The sequence below is a fragment of the Dasypus novemcinctus genome, chromosome 6 (genome assembly GCF_030445035.2).
Source record: "Dasypus novemcinctus isolate mDasNov1 chromosome 6, mDasNov1.1.hap2, whole genome shotgun sequence".
NCBI lineage: Eukaryota > Metazoa > Chordata > Mammalia > Cingulata > Dasypodidae > Dasypus > Dasypus novemcinctus.
In genome coordinates, this window is record NC_080678.1 from 136,024,306 (window position 1) to 136,039,948 (window position 15,643).

Here is a 15,643-nt window from a genome sequence, read left to right on the forward strand (position 1 = left end):
GCGAGCTAAGGGTGGTTTTTATGTTTAAATATAAAATTGAAGGGGACTGTTACCCCAGTCTCGCTCAGCTTTGCCGTTGGTCTGAAATGCATACTCCCGTGCCCTTCACAGGAAAAGTTTGCCAGCGCCTCAGTTAGGGCTAGGGCTACGCTTCTCCCTCTTTGGGTTTTCCTTCATTCCTCGCTGCCTGCTCTCCCCTGTCCCCTTCTTCCCTCTCGCAGGGACTGTCTCCAGTGCATTTGGGGTATGTCCTAGATATGTATATATCTTTGAAAAACAGCCATTTGTCAAATCTTCCTTTTAGTCCTTCAATTTTGCATGACGATTTTTGAAATTGTCATTAAGTACATTTTAAATTAATACATATCTTTCTGGTAAATTGACCCTTTTATCATTGTGAAATGTCTTTAGGTCTGTCATGTTTCTTGCATTGAAATCTATTTTGTCTGATTCAGTTCTACGAGTTTTCTTCTGGGTCATCTTTTCCCATCCTTTTACTTTGAATTCTTCCTATCTTTTCATATTTAAATATCTCTTACAAGTAGCATATGGATTTTTTTTTAATCCACTGTGACCATATGTCTTTTTAAAAAATTCTACTGAAATATATGTACAGAAAAGGGCACAACATTTACTGAGACATGAACAACATAGAGAGTTTTCACAGCCTGAACATACATGTAATTGTTCTGGTCACTCAATAAGAGTATTTCATCCATTGCATGAAATGTAATTACTGATACATTTGGATTTACATTTATTGTCTATTTGTTTTCTATTTTTCTTGCCTCTTTTCCCTTCTTGGGTTTTTTTTTTTTTTGTATTAATCAAGTATGTTTGCTATTTCATCCCACCCCTTTCCTCATCTCTTAGTTTTTAAAGTTATTCATTTTCATTTTATTCCTTTGTGGGGTTACAGTAGACTACACAACATGCATCGCTGACTTACTACTGATATTAGTTATAAGGAAAGATTCTAGATCATCAGAATACTGTAATTTCATTTACCTCCTTCCCACCTTTTGTATTCGCATTATAATTCTATGTATACTTTAAACACAAGAGAGTATTATTGATTTGCCGGCCAACTGTTCACTTATACTTACTCTTTCCATTACCCTTCATTCTTTCTTTTTTTAAAAAGATTTATTTATTTATTTAATTCCTCCCCTCCCCCGGTTGTCTGTTCCCTGTGTCTTTTTGCTGCGTCTTGTTTCTTTGTCCGCTTCTGTTGTCCTTAGCAGAATGGGAAGTGTGTGCGGCGCCATTCCTGGGCAGGCTGCGCTTTCTTTCATGCTGGGTGGCTCTCCTTACGGGTGCACTCCTTGCGTGTGGGGCTCCCCTACGTGGGGGACACCCCTGCATGGCATGGCACTCCTTGCGCGCATCAGCGCTGTGCATGGGCCAGCTCCACACAGGTCAAGGAGGCCTGGGGTTTGAACCACAGACCTCCCATGTGGTAGACGGACGCCCTAACCACTGGGCCAAGTCTGTTTCCCCCTTCATTCCCTCTTGCAGTTATGTGTTTACTTCTGATTTTGTTTCTTTCTGCTGAACACCTCCCTTCAGTATGTCTTGTAGAAGAGGTTTGTTGTTGATGAAGTCTCTCAGTTTGTCTGAAAATGTCTGTTTTGCCATCATTTCTGAAGATGATTTTCACTGGGGATAGTATAGAGTTTTAGATGGACAGGTGTTTTGTTTAATCAGTTTAAAGGTGTTATTGACTGTCTCCTGGCTTTCATGATACATTCATTTCCCTTGGGCCATCATAACAAAATTACCACAAACCACGTGGCTGAAAACAATACGCACTTTTCTCAGAGCCCAGAGGCCAGAAGTCCTACGCAGCATCTCTGGACTGAAATCCGGTGTTAGGAGAGTCAGGCTCCCTCTGAGGCTCTGGGGCGGGTCCTTCCTTGCCTCTTCCAGGTCTGGTGGCAGCTGGCCTTCCGTGGCCTGTGACCACAGCACCCGCATCTTTCTCCCTCTGCTCCATCTTCTCTGCCATGTGTATCTGCCGCTTACAAGGACACCCGTGATTGCATTTAGGGCTCACCCAGGTAAGCTCCTCCTCTTGCTATCCTTAACTGCATCACCTCTTTTGCCATGTAAGGTAATAGTAACAAGTTCTGGGGATTGGGACCTGAATATGGTTTTGAAGAGCCTGCTGTTTCTGGTTTCTGGAGAGAAGTCATTTTTCATACCCTTATTGTTGAAGGTAATATTTTGCTCCCCAACCCCCCATTGCTTTTAAGATTTGTCTTCAGTTTTCTTTACGATTATCCTGCTTGGGGAGTTCTTAACACTTTCTTGAGTACCGTAGCTTGACACTTTGGTCAGTTTTGGAAAATTCTGGCCATCGTTTCTTTTTGTTTTTAAATCTGTGATATTTTGGTATATCTTACTGCGTTGTCTTCTTTCCATAGGTTTTTTTTTTTTTTTTGCATAGTTATTGTAATGTATTAAACACACTTGTACATACATACATAACTACATATATACATGTGTGTGCAGTTTAATACCCTTTTTAATATTTACTGTTTTCGTCAGTGCTTTCCCACATTCATAAGCATCAGAGCTTCCTAATTCCACGTCATGAGGATCTAGGTTGGTCTCCCTGACAGTGCCTGGCAGAGTGTCACTCAAATAATTGTTGGTTATTTGTTAGAATGGCCCAGGTTTTAGGCTCTTCAATTATTTCCACCATTAAAAAAATTAAAATAAAATTGTGTTTCTTCAACCACTACCTACCTTTCTGTTCTACTCCTGTTCCTTTGTGCTTTTGACCATGCCCGTTTATCTTTGACATGTTTTTTTCTCCATTTTCTGTCTCTTTTCTTCTCTCTATGCTCCAGTATGGATGTTTTCTACTGGCCTTTTTTCCTAGTTCCTTAATCTCCTCTTCTGTCGTGTCCAGTATGTTCTTAATTTCATAAATTGCATCTTTTGATTCTAGAGTTTTCATTTGCTTCATCGTTAGTAGATTTTAATTCCCTGGTGAAATTTTCCTTCTTGTTATCTGTTTTCTTAAACTTATCAATCACATTAATTTTAAAGACTGGGTCATCATTCTTCCTGGTTATCTGTGAGTCTCCTATTGTCTTTCTTTTTTCTCCTGGAATACCTGGTCATCTTTGGTTGAAATGTCAGCAGTTAGGAAATTGTTGGGGCCCTGTCCTCCAGAGCGGTGGCGGGTCACCTTGCTGCAGGCAGGCACTGAATGGACCTGAGGCTGAGCTGCAGCTTTTGTGCAGTTGGAGGTTCATCCTGAAATCTAGGCGTGGCCCTTCAGTGGTCCCGTCTGAGCCTGGGGTGTCATTTAGGCCCCTCCTTGCTAGCTGTCCTTGACTCCCTGACTCTGTCTCCTCAGCACCATGAGACTGCAGGGACCTCAGTTCTGCAATTTAGTGACTTTCTTAAACTCTCAGCTTCTTTTCTCTGCTTAGGAATTTGGCAAATGACTTTAAGGAAAAACGGGTGAATATCAGGCTTACTTCTTTGCCTCTCCCTTCTCTCTGGAATCCTGGCCCCTCAAGCCCTGGCTGCCTTGGCAGTCCTAAACTATATTTCGTCTCACCTGCTTGGTGGTTGCCAACAGCTCTGCTGGCTTCTTTGCCTCTCGCTTTTACTCCAAAAACTGCAAATGCTCTGTCGGAGGGAGGCTTACTGTTTCGGGGTTCCCTTCTCCCCAGGATCTTGCATCTCAAATCCTGGTTGCCTCAACAGCTCTGTGATGCCTCCAGAAAGGTGTTTCTTCTTTTATGTGGCATTTGAATTCCTGCTTTAGTTCATTGGTTCCAGCTGCCGCGTGTGTCCCCAGAAGACCTCCTCCTCGTGATTGCATGCCCACCGTCATGGGCTGTCCACCGCCACGGAGGACGGGCTGGCCTTGTCCCTGACCCCTTAGGGACCTGTGCAGGCATGTCTCAGGGCTATGCACTGAGCACTGGTGCTTCCTTTTCAAGAGGTCATTACGGTACGGATGGAGCCCCTGAGACCACCCCTGTGCTCTGCCCTGGTTAGCTGTGACCTTGGATGGCCCACAGTTCTTTGGGCCTCTAACTTACCTGGTTATATTCAGTGATAGGAAAGATGCTCTCTAGCCCTACGATTCTGTAATTGTGAGGACTTCTGATGGGGATTAGTCAGGGAGGAACGTGCATCTGTTAAATGGGTGTTAACAGTAGTTAAGAGAATATGGTTCTTGTTCAAGTAAGTTAAGGGAAATACTGATTTAATGTCCAGAAACGGGGGAATGGATGCATATTCGTGAAGCTCAAAAGGAGTAAATGAGATATGTCTGAATCAGCTTGGGTGCATTCCAGAAACAGAACACTAATTCAAAGAGTTGCAGAATATATTATCATGCTATTTTTGTCAAACACATGCAATAGCAATATATTATATAGTTTTATGAATATATAAAAATCAATGTTTGAGAATAACAAAATGACTGGAAGGATATGCTTCCATCCCATAATATTAGTCACCTCTGAAGAGGCCAGTAGGGGACCAGAATTGGGAAACGGGCATCAGAGAGGACTTTAGCTTTATCTGTAATTTTTTTTTTCTTTACGCAAGAAGATGTTCGTCTCTTCTTGGAGGAAGATCTTTTTCCGGGGACTCCTTAGACACTTTCCTCAAATGCGTGGAGGTTCTCAGGTGATGAATGTGATGTGTGTGGCGTTTCCCAAGCTTATTTGACCACCACATCCTCCCTCACTTTTTTTAAAAACAGATTGTCTTGTGACTCTGGCCTTCTGTGGAACACTAGGTTGTTTAGAGAGCCACGTGGATGGGCGTGGGCAACTGGCCGTCAAAAAAGCCGCGCTTGGGGCGGGTTGAGGGAGCGGGGAGACCTGCTCAGCCTCGCCCTCAGGCCTGCCTGCTGCTCAGCCTGGCGCTGGCCCTCGCCCTCACCTGGCGCCCTGCACATCCCTCCATGCTCCGCCTCGGGCCCAGCTGTCATCCCGCCCACTCCCGGGCCTTCCGGTGGCCTCTTCATCCCCTACTCCAACCCCTAGCATTTGTTCCACCCCCTGCTGCTATCTGGAGGCCCTTGTTCTGCTGCCTAGTGCTGTTAAGCAGCTCGTGTTGTCTCTTCACATCGGTTATCTCCTGGTGCCAGGCAGAGTCTGAGCTTTCTATTGTGCACTCTGTACTTCTGAGATGCCAACGCGGCGACTTGAACCAGCTGGATGCAAAGAAGGTGCTTACAGGTTTTGAGGCACAGTATTCTCCTGCAGGGCTTTTATGTCCATTATGTGGGATGCAAGGTGCAGTGCATGCTGCTTCAACTGCTTTCACTGAGACCAGACAACAGTGTCTTAAACTTGATGGGAAGCTTGTTTCTGTCACCTCTAACTGTCCAAGCTGGCGGGTGGCCTGGGGGAGGCGCTGTGTTGTGGGGTCCGTCCAGGGGCCCAGTTCCCTTCTGTCTTGTGGCCGTTTCCAAAGGCCTCTCTTCACCTCGGTGGTCAGGGCTGGCTCTGGTCGGGGCTGGCTCCAGCTCCCTCCGTCCCAGCCGATGGGGAGGGAGCTGGAAAGTGGGAGCTGCAGCTGCTCACACCCTGTTGACCGGGCCTGGCTAAGCTCAGGCTTTATCTCAAGAGGAGCTTGGATACTGGGTGGAAGGAAAGCAGGCACGGGGCACACAAGGAAGCATGTGAGAGCTGAAGGACTGGGGGACACTTGGCTTTCATGCGGGGGAGAGAACTGTGCTGGTCTCCAGGAACAACAGAGGGGCCCCATTGCCCCCGCCTGGCAGGAGAGTCCCGGGCAGCAGGGACGAGTTGGTCCCCAGCCGGGCTGTGGATCTGTGTGACGGACCCCACAGATCCATCGGGGAGTGATGGAGCCTGGTGACGCCGCCGCCTTCTCTCCTTCAGATCCGGCGAGCAGCCTGGCCTATCAGCGGGTGCAGAAGGTCGAGTGCACATCCCTGCGGCCTGTCCTGGTTCTGGGGCCTCTGCTGGACGTGGTGAAGGAGATGCTGGTGAACGAGGCGCCCGGCAAGTTCTGCAGATGCCCCCTTGGTAAGGGGTGCCCCTCGCCTGCCGGGCACGTCTGTCCCTGAGTCAGCCAGAGCAGGCTGTTCCAGAGCCCTCCCTAGAGGACAGGCGACCACAGACTGGGTCAGATCAGTGTGCGGCCCCGGCCCTGCCTCCCCCGGGGCGAGGGCAGTGGCGTGTCCCTGAAGCGCTGGTGCACAGCCGGCTTCTTTGCCCCTTTGGGGCCGGGGGAGGCTGTGAGGGCTAACAGTGCCCACTACCTGGAAGGGGCCTCGGGGTGCAGAGTCCTGATGCCACGTGCCTGCCTTGCAGAGGTGATGAAGGCCTCCCAGCAGGCCATTGAGTGGGGCATCAAAGACTGCCTGTTTGTCGACTACAAGCGGAGAAGCGGGCATTTCGACGTCACCACGGTGGCTTCAATAAAAGAAATCACAGAAAAGGTATCCCCCGCGTTAGGCCGCAGGGAAGAGGCCCAACTGTGTGTCGGGATTGGGCGCCCCTGGCTGCATCAGGGCCCTTTGCCTGTGCATCCCTGCCCTGCGTGTCTCTAGAGCTCCCCACCCCCAGCTCTTCCCACACCTTCACGGAGCTCATCCACATGCTCTCTGGCAGAATCCACCTGCCTGCCGCCTGCCCTCGTTGGCTCTTGGCGCCAGGGCAAGCTTGTGGCCGCTCCCCCTCCAAGGTGGTGGATGAGAACTTTGAACTCCAGGGAAGAGCCTCCTGCAGGGAATTCTGAAACAGATTCTGCTGAACCTGTGAGCAGACTCTTAGGTTTGTGTGCCTCATCTGGAGGCTGGTGCGCAGCTTCCAGCACGGCCGCCTGGGGGGCCCTGCCTCCATACCGTTGCTATCTAGCTCTGTATGCATTTGAAGCCCTCAGGTCCATTTGTCGGGAAGCCCGAGAAAAAGACTGGTGGCTCTGCAAGGCGTGTTGGAAAGACCCCGGCAGAGCAGGGGACTCGGGGTCCCCTTAGGACTTGTCCTTCTCAGTCTCTGCGACTGGGGCTGGCCAGTCTGCCTCTTTGGGTTGGTTCCTCCTGTTGAAGGAGTTGGCCTCTTGCGGCTCTAAGTGCACACTGCCCTGTGGGGGTGGAAGACCTCCGCCAGGGGTGCCCTGGGCTCGGCGGGACTCCCCGGTGCAGCTTCAGGGGTGTTTGGGGCGGGCGGCCCAGGCACAAGCCTGTGGCCTTTCATTGTCCCCCATTCGGCCTGGAGGCTCAGGGGACCCGGGGAACGCGTCAGTCACAGCCACGCAAAGCCACACTCCCCTCCAGGATGCTCCAGCTCTTCATTTGCTGGGTCTGGCAGAAATAAGGCCTCCGGGCTGGTGGTGTGGTAGGGATCCCAGAAGTTCCCCACACCTGGGCGAAGGCAGGGAAGGAAGTCTGGATTGGGCTGCCCCGCCCTCCCCTCGCCCCTGCCCGTGGTGCTCACCCTCCCTCCTCCCCCAGAACCGGCACTGCCTCCTGGACATCGCGCCCCACGCCATCGAGTGGCTGCACAACATGCACATCTACCCCATCGTCATCTTCATCCACTACAAGAGCGCAAAGCAGATCAAGTAGGTGCCGCCGCCCCAGGGCTCGGCCTGGACGGTGAGGGCTGGGGGCCGGTGGCCCTGGTTGCGGGCGGGCAGCGAAGGAGAGGCAGGAGGTGCTTAGAGGAGGAAGGGAGGGGCCCTGCCCCTCATGGGCCCATCCCATTTCAGCCAGGCCGTTTTAACTGTGTCCCCTCCTCCTCCAGGCAGCCCCTCAGCCCTGCTCGGGGGCCGCACAGTGCCTTCGCACACCCAGCTTTGTCTGCACAGCCCCTTCCCACCTCTCCGCCCCCCTTTCCTCTTCTGCTCACTTTGGGGCTCAGAGGACACAAAGGGCCGGCAGAGCCAGGCCGACCCGGATCGGCCTCAGGCCGGCTCTGCTCTCGCTGAGGTGCCTTTTCCTCGGGGTGTCCTCAGCCCGCCAAGGCTGCTTCTCCTTTTACCTTCCTGGGCTCCCACACATTGGGGGCCAGCTGGTTGTTGCTCTCTGTGCACGCACTGGGCCCCCCACTGTTCCCTCTGCCTAGAGCCCCGACAGGACCCGCGGGCTGTTGCCCTGCTTTGCGAGGCGCTCCTGGGGTGCCCCACAGCCTGGGGGATGCCCTTCCCCTGGATGAGGAGAGGAAAAAGAGGGCCTGGGAGGGGAGAGGCTCAGCCTATGCTGGATGTCCCACCAGGGAGCAGAGGGACCCCATCTACCTGAGGGACAAGGTGACTTAGAGGCATTCCAAAGAGCAGTTTGAGGCGGCGCAGAAGATCGAGCAGGAGTACGGCAGGTACTTCACAGGTAGGTGCCAGGCGCGGCGAGGAGGAGCCAGAGGCTTCACCAGGGCATCTTTCCTGAGAGCGGGAGGAGTCTGGGCTCACGGGCCGCCTCCCGGGCCTGGTTGCAGGCACCTCTCACCGCAGCTGAGGTGTTGGAGTTTCCATCGCTTGGCGACACCAGGCGTTTTAAGATGAAAATGTAAAGTTCTCTGAGCTGCGCACCTGGTCACCAGCTGGTCTTTCTCACCCACCTTCTTAGTGGGCAGCCGTGGGTCCATCTCGGGGCCTGGGAACCACATAGCGCAGCTCCTGGGTCCCTGCGGCCCCGGATCCGAGCACTCCCTGGCGAGCAGGCAGCGTGTGCGCCGTGGTCGTCTGTCCCCCCAGTGGTCAGTTTCGGCCACGGGGTTGTGTGAAGAAAACCCATCTCTGGGCTCTGAAACAAAACAAAAAAAACCATGGCTCCAACTTACCTGCTGCCTTTTTCCTTCCTGGTTTTCAGCCTCTTCAGTAAAATCAGACACTCGTAGGGGGTTAACATTTTGGTCGTGGGAAGAAAGGGGCAGTGAACTTACATCGTGGAGTGTGTTGTGATCTAGAACAGGGCTTCCTTCTCTTGCCCCCCCGTGGTCAGGGGTGCATCCATGTGTTTTAATTTCCAGTCCATCACAGACCAGTCCTTTTGTCAAACACGTTAAAAGCAAGTTACTAGAGACAAACCTTAAAAATCCCCCAGACTTGGAAAATGCAGGCTCTCTTTTTTATTGCATTCGATTGACACAAAGTTGCCCTGCCAGGCTCTGGCGGTTTCTGCACGCTGTCCGCTTCCACTCTCACCTCTGGCAGCCGGGGCCCACTTGTGGCCAGCGCTGTTCTGCAGAGCTTGGAGGTGCATCGCCCGATTCGCATCCACCGAACCTGTGGTGTTTGAAGGCTGCAGGGCAGAGCTGGGCCAGAGTGGAATGCATTTCATTGGCTTTGCTGGAATCTTCTCTGGGCCTGGAAGCCTGACCCCTTAAACTCATGCTAGTTCCCTTTAGAATCCCTCTTCCGACTGGGCCACACAACACCCACCCTTCCTCCCCTAAGCGGCTTTCCATGTGCTGGGATCCCCCAGCCCGGGGAGTTATTGGGGCGGTGGGCAGTGTGTGCGCGGGGCCAGGCCCTGGCCGCCCGGGTTGCAGGGTAAACTGGGGCCCAGCCCAGCCTTGCTGGAGCCCGTGTTTCCAGCCGCCTGCTGAAGAGCCGACCAGATGCCACTGGAGGGACAGGGGGGACGTGGAACTGATGTGCGCTCCACTCTTCTATTTTTTTGTCTTTTATCTTTTTATTTATTTTTTTATGATTATTTCTCCTCCCCACCTTCTTGCCTGGTGGAGGAGAGTGGGGTGGGCGGGGGGCAGGGGTGCCGCAGAGGCTCAGAGCAGGCGGCAAAAGGGGCCTTAAGACCCCAGGCCCTCCCTCTGAGCTGAATGTGTGTTTGGGGGGCTCTTTTGCAGGGGTCGTCCAGGGAGGAGCCCTCTCAAGCATCTGCACGCAAATCCTGGCAACAGTCAATCAAGAACAAAATAAATCCTGTGGATCCCAGCCTTCCCGTTGTAGGGAAACCTCGTCCTGTGAAGAGACTGCACATGTTCTGCCCGCATGAATGCGTGGCTCAGCTCTCTTTAGTGACTAAAACCAGAAAACTGCATGGGAGCGTGAAGGGGAGGCTCCCACGAGCACAGGCTCCAGAAGCTCCCGCCCGGGTGACGGAGGGTGGCGGCCAAATGGATCCAGGCCTGGGCAGCGGACCGCGCTCCTCCCACCTGTGTGCTTAAGACTCGACTGAACAAAAACACACAAAAGACTTTCGACAGAGGGGTTCAACACCAACCTTTCTTTCTCCAGCCAATCAGAGATGCTGCAAAGGGAACCTTCCAGATCACAAGTTTACAAGCCTCTTCTAAGTATTTGGTGGTTTCTGTTTACTTGAACGGCTTCACGTTGTTGGTGCTGAGCCCCTGCCCCGCCTCCCCTCCATCTTTCTGCCCCATCTGTTTCTTTTCCTGCTTTCAGCGAAACGACTCTGGAACCTCACTAGCGGCTGCTTTGCTCCGGGAGGTTCTCGGTGGGACCAGAGCTGTGGCAGCCTTCCTCCTGTCCAGGGAGGGCCCCGTGACCGCAGGTGCTCAGGCCATTTGAGGTGGCAGATCCAGTGCCTTTGTGGAGTCGCCTCGCCAGCAGCAGCGTCCCCCCCTGGGGAGGGAAGACTGCTTTAGCAGTCCAGTAAACTCGCCTCTCTCCTCCTCTCCTGCCTTCCACAGCCTCTCGTTTTTTCCTCCATGTGGGTTTATCCTTTAAGCATTTGGTCCCTTGGAGCTTCATAGACTCCCGGTGACAGGTTCTGTTCAGCTAGGGCCACTGTGTACCGTTGGGTCCTTTTTAGGTTCTGTAGTTGGCAACAGCCTTGACCAGTGGAGATTTTGCGGGGTGCCTCGTAAGCTATTACATTCTAGAGTGTGGCGAGTGCATTGGCGCGTTCTACGCTGAAACTAAAACTGAAGCGGGGGCCTCTCCAGTCTAGGTGGCAGCCGTCCCTGCCTGCACCGGGCCCTGTGGAGGTGTCTCCATTTGGGCCTGGTTTGCGCTGCCCATGCCGGGTGTCTCGGGCGGAAGGGTTGAGGTATCTCCTGAAGCTGTGCGTCCTTTTCCCAGGTACTGTATGGGGCTCTGTGGGAGCGTGCCCTGCCTTTTCATCCTGTTCCTAACAATTTCATTTTCCTATCAAGAAATCCTATTTCATTTTATTTGTAATTCTGGACATTAGATTGTAGTTTAGCCATTACTGACTTTTTTTTTTAAAAAAAAGGGATATATTTTCTTGCACAGTTGTTCAAAAAGAAGTTTCAGTCCTCAATGCTGTCCTTTGTTTTATAGGTACAAGTTTTCTAGCTCACACAATTAAGAAAAACTGTAGACTAGGTCCCGGCGTGTTACCTTCAGGCCCCTCGGGGGTGGTTTCTCAGAGCCTCGGGCTGCCTCGGGCTGAGGATGGCATGCGGGAGCAGACAGGTACTGTTCTGGCAGACTGGGATTTTCTGTACTAAAATGTTACTTTGTATCAAAAGTTAAACAGACTTTAGTACGACAAATAAAGGTCAATTTCTATAACTTGTGTGTGCAGACACCTGTGTTTCCCTTGGTTTCGTGCCTTCCTGCGCCCTCAGCTTCGCCGGTTTCCTAAAACTTGCCAGAGTTTCCTTCCCCTGCAGAGCGTGGCTGCTGGGCGACGTTCTTCCCAGCTCAGGACGATCAGGAGGCCCTCGGACCTGCGTCCTCAGCCTGTGTCATCCTTCCCCTCTGTCCAGCATTGAATAGGCATGGTGGCCGAGGCCACTGTTGCCCCAGGCAGCGCATTTGGGGCCTTAGAGCCTGCCCTCTGGCCTGCAGGTGTGGGCTTGGGGGGGTGGGGTGGGTAAAATGGAAAGGGGGCAGTGAGCTGAGTGCTTGGGGGCCCTGCAGGATGCCAAGGTCCTGCTGTCCAGTCAGCGCTTCATCTGCAGGGGACCAGGCCCAGGCCACACCCAGCCTGCCAGGCAGGGTCAGCAGGGCTTCCAGCCACCTGGACCCAAAAGCCCCTGCTCCGGGGTGGTGGGGAGGCCCCTGGGAGGCCAGCACTGGCCTCAGATGGACAGAGGCCTGAGGCAGAGCAGAGGCCGCCTTCCCTGCTCTTTGGGCTTGGAGGGGCTTGAGGGCAGAATGTTCTAGGAAAACCACCTGCTGGCGTGGTGGCTGGGCCCATGGGGGCAGATTTGGTTTTGGTACCTCCCTCGTCCCTCCCTCCGCTGTGGACCTGCAGCCTTGGCCCCCCGGGGGCTACGGGAGCTACAGAACTGAGCTGGGCTCTGCTCTTGAGCGGGTGGGAGCTGGGGCAAATCCTCAGCCCCTGCATTTGCCCGGGTGTCCTCGGCCGTGGGGCCTGGCCCTGCACTGCCATGACCCAGGGCCAACCTCAGAGTGGGCAGCTGCTCCACGGATTTTAAGCCCCCCCCAGCAAATGGGGCTAGGGGGTGGGGGGTAGTGCAGGGGGAGGGGGCATGGCTACTTGTTTAGGAAGGGCTCGGTTACAACGCCAAAACCTTAGCAGCGGATGAGATTTTATTTTCTTTAGACTTTTCTGTATTTTCCAAATTTTCTGCAGTAAACTTGGTTTTATTTTATAATTGCAAGGGGAAAGATGCTCAGCTTTTTAAAATGGAGGGCCCGTTACATCACTGAGATCATAGGTCGTTCACCTGGGCCCGCTGAGGCCTTGCCAGGGGCCCTGCCGGGCAGTGCTGAGAGGAGGGGTTTGCCTCACCCATGTGAGAGGCTCGTCTCTGAACCCCCCAGACACTGCACTTGGTGGGTGCTGGTTCCACAGCCAGATTGGCCCTGCCCCAAGTTGGTGTGTGCCTTAGGTGAACACCGTCATTCTAGATCATTCTAGAAGGGCCCAGCCAAGAAGTCGGAGAGGCAGAGCTGATGATCGGCTCTAACCACGAGGCCTTGGACGAACGGCGCCTCCGCGTCTCTGCCTTCTGCTGATCCGAGCAGACTCTGTGGTACGGGGAGGCAGCAGTGGACTTGCAGAGGCTGAGGAAAACCCCGGCAGCCTTGACTCACCTGACTTTTTCTTGTGAGGTGGAGGAGACGCCAACATACCTAACGCTGAGGAGCGGCCACTAAGATGAAGGCCTGACAGGCCAAACGGCAGCCGACCAGCCCAGAGATCGGCACTGGGAAGCCGAGCTGCGCCTCCTTGGGGGTTGACAGTGCAGGGGGCCACCTGGGCCAGGGGAGCCAAGGCTGGAGAGAGGTAGGCAGGGCAGGGTGGGGCCAGAGCAAGCATGGATTCAAAGTCAGAGCAGGGCCTGGCGCTGGAATGACAGTCCTCTCGGGGCAGGGGCGTGCAAAGAGGATCCTGGGAGCAGGGTGGACCCGTGTTGCTGCTTGCCGGCCCTGGCTCCCCTGCCGCGGGTTTCCTCAGTGTATTTAGCCCATGTGCTCGCTCACCTGCTCGCACCCTCTGGGATTTCCTCTCTGGCCTCTTGCTGTCAGACCTTCCCCTTCAGTTCTTGCTAGTACAGGTCTATGCCTTTTGATCTGAACCCCCCCAACTGATATTCTCATGCGTGCAGAAGAGCATTTACAATCCAAACGGGCAGTTGCACGAAGAAGGAAACGAACGGGGCACCCAACACCTTAGGTGAGGGGGTGGAACACCGTCACTGCCTCAGGAGCCCTCCCGCCTTCTCCACCAAAGCAAGCCCCACCCTGACTTAGGGGTATCATCTACGCCCCTGTGGAGCTATCTTGGAGCAGTATATTGCTCAGTTTTGAAAACTGAGCTTCAGGCACGAACCCAGCTATGTGGGGACAATGCCCTAGTTGGCACCATTGGATGAAGTCTGCCAGAGAAGGCAAGGGGATCTCGGGGTCACAGTGGACTTCAGCTTCCCTGGTAATTGACAAGAGCTGCTAACGGAGAAGTCAGTGAGCGGGGGATTGAGTGGGCCCTGGGAACAAAAGGCCACCACTGTTGGGGCGGGTACCAGCACAGTCCCCAGACCAGGTACTGGTTGTCTGGCAGAAAGATGGTCAGAGGGAGTGGGCTGCTTTTGTTTGTTTTTACACCTGCTACAACCACCCTGTAGGTTTCTCCTGTGGGAGGAGAGGAGGACCTGCAGCTGATTTATTTAGAGAGCAGGGAGTTCATCAGCCCACTGTCAAGGCCAACATGGTAGAAGTCCAGAACTGGGCTGCGGCCGCCTCACCGTTGACGCTAAGCAGACACCCAGGCTGCAGGGGCCACGGTGCAGGCAGCTCGGGACATCCTGGCTTGAGGCCCTGCCCCAAACTGGCTAGTTTGTCTTCCGGGTTTGGTGCCAGCTGTCAGCCTGGTACTTCTCCCCACTTCCTGAGAATTTACTGGGAATTTTCATCATCTGTTTCTGATTTTCCCTTCTTGCTCTTCTTTGTCACACTCCTGTTGCCTGCATCATGTGTGAAGACAAAAGGTTAACACAGATCCAAATTCCTTCTCCACGGAACGGTGATTACTCCCAGGACTGTTTTCTGGGAAAGCTCTGGGCCGAGAAGAAAGCAGCGCCGAGTGTTTGCCATTGTCTACAGTATGTACGTGGGCATTGGGAAGCCCTGGAGAGGACGCACAGGCCCCCCCGGGCTACCGAGGGCCTCGGTACCAACCCCTGGGGAGCTGCCCCTGGATCTGGAGCTTTGATTGCTTGTGTTGGAGACCCTGGACTGGTCCCCGCATTTTCCCGTCCCCTAGGTTTTGTCTTTACGGTATTCTTTCAGAGAGATTCCCTCAACTTTTCATCTTTTGAATCCTTCAGTTGGTTTTTTGGTTTTGCTATCATTTTTATTTTCCAAGAACTCTTTCATTTTCTGAATATCCATTTTTCTAGCATCTTGTAATTGTTTCAATTATGGCATGTTCTCATCTGAGCATAGTTTAGTTTCCTTCCTCTTCCCACCATATTTCTAATTCCTCCAAGGTTGTTTTCTTTCTTAATTGCTCGTTTCTTTATTAGAAGCTTTAACCTCAGGTATCTGGTACTCCTGGGTTGCCTTGGTTGATAAGCAGGAGAGAGGGAAGCTCCAGAACGCACAGTAGGGTTGTCGTCTCTGCCTTTCACGCTAAGGACCTGGCTGCACTGTTGGTTGGGGAATCTCAGTGAAGGTCTCTCTAGGTTTTTCTTCTGGAGTTTGTCAGTTTCCCCAGAGGAGTCTTTCCGCTCCTGACTGGAGGATCAGGCTGGCAGCGTTCTGTGAGCCCAGTGGGCACTTTGCAGTCAGCGCTCAGTGGGGCGCGTGCGGTCACAGTCCTGTTGTTCAGTGTGGTACCCACGCTGCCAGCTGTGCCTGGCGTCCTACTGCAGAAAGCCTCTCTCACTCCAAGGAGAACCCTCCATGCTTCTGCCCAGTTGAGGGGGAGCCAGGAGCCCTGTAGCTTGGAATCTGGGTCTGTTTCCCACCCAGCTCTTCCTCATTTCTTCCCCCAAGTTCTAGAAGTAACCACGCAACAGTTCCTTGCCCTCTGCAGACTTGGGATTTGGCATTCTCCGATCTGCTGAGTAATTCATCACTGGCCCATCTACTTTTCAGTTTCTGAAATGATTTTGCAGTCGTTGCCTCCCCAGCCGTCTTCATATTTCTAGGTTTGTCTCTTTAAAAGCAGTTCTTTTACTGTATTTCTGTGTTTTCATAGAGTTTTAGGAGGCACAAAATTAAGTTTATGTATCAATCTGCTTCCTTAACCCATAAGTAAGTTTTGTATTTC

At 52.9% G+C, this 15,643-nt stretch overlaps 1 protein-coding gene across 1 annotated transcript in view; it reads left to right on the forward strand.

Moving 5' to 3' along the window:
• Positions 1-11,469, forward strand: part of LOC131278853 (disks large homolog 5-like) — a 199,539-nt gene extending 188,070 nt beyond the window's left edge. Inside the window, 5 exon segments of the mRNA XM_058299452.2 lie at positions 5,889-6,035; positions 6,324-6,451; positions 7,466-7,575; positions 8,229-8,338; positions 9,816-11,469. Of these exon segments, the coding sequence (XP_058155435.1) occupies positions 5,889-6,035; positions 6,324-6,451; positions 7,466-7,575; positions 8,229-8,338; positions 9,816-9,964 (644 nt within the window). The 3' untranslated portion in view covers positions 9,965-11,469.
• Positions 11,470-15,643: the final 4,174 nt, after the last annotated feature.